This window comes from Vanessa cardui, chromosome 6 (assembly GCF_905220365.1).
Source record: "Vanessa cardui chromosome 6, ilVanCard2.1, whole genome shotgun sequence".
In the NCBI taxonomy this organism is placed as follows: Eukaryota; Metazoa; Arthropoda; class Insecta; order Lepidoptera; family Nymphalidae; genus Vanessa; species Vanessa cardui.
Genome location: NC_061128.1, coordinates 2,649,110 through 2,657,512, shown reverse-complemented (window position 1 = coordinate 2,657,512; position 8,403 = coordinate 2,649,110). Strand labels below are relative to the sequence as shown.

The 8,403-nt window shown below is 29.9% G+C and overlaps 1 protein-coding gene across 2 annotated transcripts in view; it reads left to right on the top strand.

Moving 5' to 3' along the window:
• Positions 1 to 5,071: 5,071 nt before the first annotated feature.
• LOC124530702 (protein spaetzle 5) overlaps positions 5,072 to 8,403 on the top strand; it is a 34,423-nt gene continuing 31,091 nt past the window's right edge. For both annotated transcript variants that reach the window (XM_047104957.1, XM_047104956.1), the window contains exons 1-2: positions 5,072 to 5,307; positions 8,240 to 8,312. In XM_047104957.1, coding sequence (XP_046960913.1) covers positions 8,262 to 8,312 — 51 coding nt within the window. In that variant the 5' untranslated portion in view covers positions 5,072 to 5,307; positions 8,240 to 8,261. The remainder of the gene's footprint in view (positions 5,308 to 8,239; positions 8,313 to 8,403) is intronic.

The window sequence follows — 8,403 nt, the reverse complement described above, 5'->3', positions numbered from 1 at the left end:
TAGTATCAACTACACATAACAATCAAGTCGGAAGCGAGTTCCGGCGGTCTAGTTTTTGCAGACCTAGTAACCAATCGCTGGCACGTTCCCACGCACCTTGCGTAACTCAATCTTATTCATGCGTCGAGGCGAACCTTTGCATACGAGACACGACACGACTTCATTATACCGACTCCATAATAGAGTAACTATTTGTGCAAATATTTTATAGAGTCTTAGCTTTCTTGGAAATACATTCCAAATTCAAAAATAATAATAATTCAATCCCATTTTTAATCATATCCTATAAAAGACCAAATACGTTTCCCAAATTCGAATTTCGGGTCTGTTAATTAAAATTTAGTTTGCTAATATTTCATACAACGCTAATGACTATGAAATAGGTGATCACTTACTGTCAGGTGGCATATTTGCAGATCCGTGGCATTATTATTAAAAAAAAAAAACATGTTTACTACCTCAACAAATAAGTCCATATATAAATGAAATAATCATTGCCCATATTTTTTTAAATATACAAAGACATGACTTAATTTAAAAGTCCCATCCATTTATTTGGTACATTTGCAAGTGTTAAATCAAATGTTAAGCGATTGTAGCGTTGGGTTACCGTTTTAGTGTGCGAATTACGAGACATTTAAATCTTGTTTAGTTAAATTAATGCGTATAGATCAGCTTTTACAAGAAGTTTGAACGGTCATTTCATGTAAAACCTCCGACATGAAATATGCATTTCATAATATTGACATAGGTTTTCGTAATTTCTGCATTGCTAATATAATCTAATTTATGGAGATTTTAATTGCGTAAATGTTTTATTTTTAACTTTTATATGATTCAAATACTTTTCAGATCGTTATCTGGAGCTAAGGTCATTGTAGTTTTTACTGACCATTATTTTTTTTATTTTTAAAATTCTTATTCCTTAAAATTTGTTTATTATTTTGCTTCACATTAATTAATTATATTCTAAATAGACTATAGTCTAATTATGTCATATTATTAAAATAACTTTTTCATGCTGTATGAAGCTCTATATTATTAAATAATAATCCATTATGTATAACAATGTTTCAACCTTTTAATGTTTTGTCTTTTTGAATATGTACAAACTTAATTAACTTTTATATGATCTATATAAGGAAATTATGTTTTTCTGATATAATAAATAGAACAACATCAATGGTACACATATATTTAATAAAAAAAACATAAACTATCTGCTCAAGTCTAGCAAAATTAAGTAATTTTCCATGTACAGCAAATAACCAAAGAAATATATTACTTATTATAAAAAAATCCGGTTTTTGTTAACTAATATCTAACACTTACATTTATTAAAAATTTTAATTTCTGTGATATAAGGATACATTTATAAATAAAATACGTCAAAGTCAAACGTGGAATGGAAACGCACACTATAGTGAGTTTTGTACAGATGATACATTTATTATTTGCTTCACGTCGACAACGATTGCAATTTGAATAAAAAGGGAAAGTAATTTAACTCCTTTTTTTAGAGACTCTTATTAGAACATCTAAAGAAATCAAATAATGCTCGAAGGAATAATAAGTAGCGCTAATGCAAGGTTTGATCGTAAAACTGATTTCTACTTTGTATTGTCCCAATTTTCGTTTGTCAGTAAGCTTAAGAAATCACATTTTTTTATTTACCTAATATGAATTTACCAGCTACTTTAGGCCTAGTTTGAAATCCCTCCCAAAGCATCAAACTTAAAACCTACGATACGATGCTTGTATACACGCTGAATATGATATAAATGAATAAAAGTATTTCACTTGAATTTTTATAAAATGTTATTTATTTATATTACATAAATAATATAATTTAACTTAATATTTCATTGCAAATTATTGGGAATATGTTTACATTAATAAAGCAATCTAATATACATATAATATAATATTGGAAGAGTTCTTTAATTTGCGATGCGAGATTAAAATATAACTAAAAATCATATATTTTTTTAACAATTTTTGTCCGTCCGTTTGCAAGAATCAGTCTGACGCGTCCAATAAAAGCTATTGAGCAGCCAAATTCATTAAAAAACATACTATATGTATGTGTACAATAAAATGAGTAACTAAAGAAATTTACTGTCATGTTTCTGTAAGGCTTGTACTTAAATAATGATGCAAAGTCTGCAAAGATTTGCCTAACATGTTAACAGGTTGAAACAAATTAGGATAATGCCTTTGTTTAACGATTTCACAATTCTCCTTGTTTTCCCGGTGTTGCGTCTGCGGACGTAACGTCATATGGAAGCTCTGACGAGAATGCTAAACAGTTATCTCTAGATAAGAAAATTTGAGCTTTTTTTAACTTTAGTAAAGTAAAGTAAAGTAACAGCCTGTACATTTCCAACTGCTGAGATAAGGCCTCCTCTTCCATTAAGGGGAGGGTTTGGAACATATTCCACCAAGCTGTTCCAATGCGGGTTGGTGGAATGCACATGTGGCAAAATTTGGATGAAATTAGACACATGCAGGTTTCCTCACGATGTTTTCCTTCACCGTCGAGCAGAAATGAAGCACATATATATAGTGTTGCTTGCCTGGGTTTGAACCCGCAATCATCGGTTAAGATACACGCGCTCTAACCACTGGGCCATCTCAGCTCTTTTTTTTAACTTTACCATATAAAATTAATTTTAATTCTAAGTATATTACAATTTTATGATTTCTTATGTTACAATTATTTCTTAATTTACATATATCAAAAATATATAAAAAATTACCTTACTATAAATCTATGTACCGGTAGAAACACTTTATGGATTTTGGGATTGAAGTTAGTCGCATTTATTGCCAAATTCTGCCGACATACAGCAATATTTTTACCTGTTGTGTTCCGGTGTAAAAGGTGATAAGTTATTCAGTCAGTAGGACGACAGGCACGAGAGACGTAACTTCTTCTTCTCCAAGGTTGGCGCCGCATTGCCAATGCAAGGTATGTTTAATTTTTTTTTTAATAGCTGATGCTGATGGCGTTGGTGACCAACTATCAACAGACGGCCCATTTGCCCGTTCACTTACCAATATTATTAAAAAATTGAAAACTCGTATCACTCGCGTTAGTTTCTCGGAAATCACGTAAAGCTTGGTCCTGCATTGACGTGATCTTATCAAACTATGAGAGGAAATGGAATGCATACAACTTTGTCATTTGTTTTTTTTTTTTATAACAAAGTTTATTTTAGCCACGAATATGACTTGTAGTTAGAGTAAATTTTGTGAGTGTTATTTGCTATAAGTTTTTGCAATCCTAATCTGGTAGTACCGTACCATAACGATAATATTACAGATTTTTTTTTTTAATTATAATTCAATTCATTTTCATTTTTCATGATAATTGGTAATAATCTAATGTCATTACATAATACAAATACATGCGCGTGTGTCTATCATTTTCGTAGACATCCGACTGTTGACAACACGTCACGACCTTGCGAGTTTACGTAATGTAGCTTTTGCTTTGATGACCAAATAATGTGATAACTGATCGATAAAACCTGATTTGACGGCTCATTGACTCACTTCTTGGTTTCTTGTTATTAAGTTTTTTTCCTTTTTCAAGTATATATTATATTTGTTTCCGATTTCTTACTACTTTTGTGTTTTTTATTAAAGTTACCCAATAAAAGAAAAGCATAAAGCTCAGCTTAGGTAAAAGCTCCTAAAAATAATATTTAAATAAAAAACTAGTTTGTTTATGAAAAAAAAATACGAATTTTGATCAAGTTAAGCTCGAATTATCCTGTATAAAGAAAACGAAAATCGTATACTCGGTCGAAACCATTTTGTTCAAGGTCAAAGGTCAAAGCTCAATGTCCAAGATTCTAGAAATCTTCTTAGCATGCTTTATTTCTGGCAGATTCATTTCATGCTCGACGATGATATGAAACATCGCGAGTGAACCTGCACGTATTGGGTAAAATTCTGCCACATGAAAATCTAATGAAGTAGTGTGAAAGCTGTGTTAAGTATAGAATAATATTATTTACGATATAACATATAGTATTCAAGTAGCTTTCACAGGCATATTCATTTTCAGCGTAGAGTAGCCAACTGTGCTGGAGATAAAACGCACAAAAATTTGTGTAATATGGCTAAAAGAGTTGGACCCCTATTTCTCTTACTGCCATAATTCGATAGGATGATAATTCAGCAATGTCAGGTAGCGATGAAGTGCAATAAATTGTTATACGAACTTCTTATAGGAACGGGAAGTTAAACAACCTTCCAAACACTGGCTAATATTTTAAGAAAAAAGCCCTTCACCATATTATTGACCAAGGCTTTAGAACCATGAAGCTAGGTTACCGAAGCCTTGTATAAGCTAACCGCAAAACCCGACATGTTTAAAAAACGATATTATTTTTTTAACCATCACAAAGCACTTTAAATATTAAAGGACAAGATTCGAGGACAATGAGACTAGTAGAGCTTTCTTCGTTAAGTAGGTTGATTCGATCATGTCAAGTGTAGGCGCATGACGAGCTATTCAAGTATGACAAGTTTAATCTAAGTGTGACGTACAGACTACTGTCACACAAACAAGCCTTACACATATGCCATAAAATTAATTTATTACGTACTTGGTTGAAATCTTGTAATATCATCGTCATACAAAACACGATAATATATTGATAGAAATATTAGTAGAAAATATTATCGTGCTATTTTAATGTTACGAAATTATCGAAGAAACAAAATATCTTAAATAATTACATTACATACCTACTTATAGAAACGTATTTTAGCACGATTTTGAGTATAACATAAATTAATTTTTCAAGCAAACTAATAAATAAATCTTAAACAATTGAAATGTAGAAAAATTGTAGAGCATGTTAATCATATCATAAAATGTAGAGTTCTATAGTTCAACAGCATTTCTGTATGAAATTTTTTACGATAGCCTTGCTTTGGCAATAGATCATTCATACTTAATATATTATCATACAGCTCCATATACTTTCTCTCATGATTATGCGAGTCGGCGATTAGACGGCCGATCGGGCATCTAACTGCCAGATTGTCACTTGTCAGTACCGCACCAGTACGCGACCTGGTTGTACGTGTGCTTAGTGACTCGCTGTTAAAGAATTTACCCGCGAATGTAGATATGCACGATCGTAAACTCGCTGTGGGTAAATTTGACTTTGTAAGATCGGTCCTGGACGTTTTCGACAATTGAAATATATTAATTTTTGCTTCTGTGTTAGTGCTGTGTTCAGACTCAGGGTTGGTGTTTACGCGTAGGCCAACGATATCCTTAAATAGGTAGGTTCTATATCGTTTTACCGTTGGAAGTTTCATAACATTTTTTTTTGTTTTGATAAAGTCTAAACCGTGATAGTTCAATTCATCAAAAGTTATGATTATTTTATTATATGACGTAGTGTAATATAGTGTAGATTGAGTTTTAGCTTAATCAGTAAAATTTTGGCAGCCTTAAAAATAAACAGTATCATTTTATTTATGTTTCAATTTTTATAATATATTTATAATTTATTATATCACAAATAATATATTAGTGATATATATTAATAAAACTGGTGAATCAAAGACTATTCCAAAGATCCGGCATAGATATGATTAATTTATATTTTCGTATGTTTTTATGACCCCGATAGAGAATCACACGGTAATTAACTGAATAGAGAATTCGCATCCGCATGTATATAACTAAATGTGATGTGTAATTATATACTTGGCGAGAGGTGATGTAGTTTTAAGCCAAAATATAACTTAGTGATCTAATAAAACAGGTGAACAACTTTAAATACATTTACTTTCGACCTGTGCTACCGATTTTGTTATGACTAAGAGTTGAGCCAGTTCATTTATGTATATAGATTAGGATTATATACGATTCTCTCGATCTCTCAATCAAAACACGAGCTTAAGGTGAAGATTTTATTAGAAAAATATGTTGTTACATTCCTCTGGCATGATATTTCACAAGTGAATAAAATAAAAACAATGGCAAGAATATTTATAATATATTATTGTATACATTTAATTAAATTACACAAGTAACAGATAACAGGACATAAGACGCGTTGATGTCTTTTATAGGGCAAAGTATCTTCAACTTAATAATATTAATTAGGATCTTTGAAACGTAGCTGTTTTAACTAAAATTTAAATTTGTTCTCAAAATTTTAATGAAATATTTTTGAATGGAAAAAAAGACGTAGCCTATTAAAAAAAGTTTAGAGGTTAATAGCTATTAAAGCTTTAAAATTATCGCCACTTATTCGGTTAGTAGCCGCTCAGAGAATTGTCTCTTGTTTTCAATGAAGCCTTTAGCTATAACGAATCGCAATTGCAATTATTGCATGACCTATTGGTATTTGCTATATACAATTATATAGAAGTCGACATTTGTTTAATTTATTGCCAACGTAATAATTTCGCCTTTCTCGTAACATTGTATTGTAAATATTGAAACTGTAAAAATACTCTAACAAAAATTGACATCTAAATGGCAACATTTGAAGATTTAATCTGTACTAAATAAGATCCGATTATTTTGTAAATATCACGTAGGATTTAGAAGATATAAAAGAGGTAACTCGGAAAAGGTGGACGCGATTATTATCACATTAGATTCAATATTTGTAATCAATCTATTTTTTACATTTTATTCTTAAGAATATTTTAATTTTTTTCATCTATACATATAATAAAATTATAGTGTCTGTTTGTAATATTAAAAAAGCCCTTTTTTACTGAATGCATACATATGCAGACATACATACATATGTATACACGGTAAATATACCAAAGTAACATTTTTCTACAATTTTTGTCTGTCTGTCTGTTTCGGCTAAAATCTGGAACGGCTGAACCGATTTTGACGGGACTTTCACTGGCAGATAACTAATATAATAAGGAGTAACTTAGGCTAAAATAATTATTTTTTTGTTTAGCAGGCACAGCTAATGTATAAATTAAATTTATACATAAATTACGTTTATAAGCTTTAGTCTATCCATCATGCTTAGATTCAACAATTTAGTCTTAATTTTTGAGTAATTGTTTTTTAATTGTTAAAACAGATTCAGGATGTTGTAGGAAGTAGTCAAAAAATATTCTTGTAAATATAATATTATAATTAATATAAATATTGTTTTTAATATATTAAGTAATTTGTAGAATATCATCGTGGGAAATATAAGTATTGTTTGTTTAAATAGTCTATGAACTAGCGCCTTGCGAACTAAACCTATTGTTCGGACTTTATGATCCGAAATTATATTCGTTGAATTGTTTTTAACTTTTAATATCCGCTAATTATGAGATTATATTTAATAAATTTATTTAATTATTACATATTCATTCGTTTGCACTCAACGAATAGGCCAAAATTATGAAACGTATAATATTCCCATAAAAAAACATAGTTGGGACGGCAAGGATTTTACAATTGGTTTGAAGGGTATAGTTTGATATCGATATAAACTCAAAGATTCTTTCAAATATTTTAATAGTAATATTATTTGCATAATACGACACTTTATTTATACAATTATATGTATAAATATGCTATACTATTTGGTATCATATAATATATATGTATTAGAAGTTGAAGTGAAAATATTAGCATATTAAAACTGTCAATATTTTAACAACGGCGTTTTTAGGAATATGGACAGATTTTTATTCGACTAATACAAAATCATGTATTTGGTTTAAGATTTAATTTTACTATTAACGGAATGATTATAGGAAATCTTATTATTAAACAGTGATAATTTTAAGTTGATCATCTAGTAATTTGAAATAAACTATATTTGTGATCTTGCCTTTACTATTACGATGTATAAGATGTTTTAATTAAATAATACAGTAGCCCTACACTGTATGCTATAAAGGATTACAAATGTAGAGGCGATGTCGAAATACGTTTAACGGTGTAGGGCTCAAAGCAAGTTACATTGTTAGATAACTTACACTCGCTATTACTTCACTTCTACATTGCTTTACATCGCTTATTTACTTCACTTGTTTAGTATGTCTCAAAGAAACAATTTCTAGACAGGCATAAGTAATAATAACTAAGAAAAACCTCTGTACAATATCTTCGTTGAAAAACACATGTAAAGTCTAAATTTAATTGTAACTTCTTTGCTCCATAATTGAATGCTATATTTTCTTCGTAAAAATCTACAATTTCTTTGTCGTGTAAAAATATTTTTTATTTCAGATCAACCTTAAGAGGCTGCGATATGGCGGTGAAGTTCAAAAGATTCACTCTCCATTTGAGAACATATTTAATGGTAAGTTAGTAAGTAAGCAAGTAACATTACGCAAACATGCAATTAATAAAACGCGATAAGATTTTAATTAAAATAAAATGAAAACCGTTTA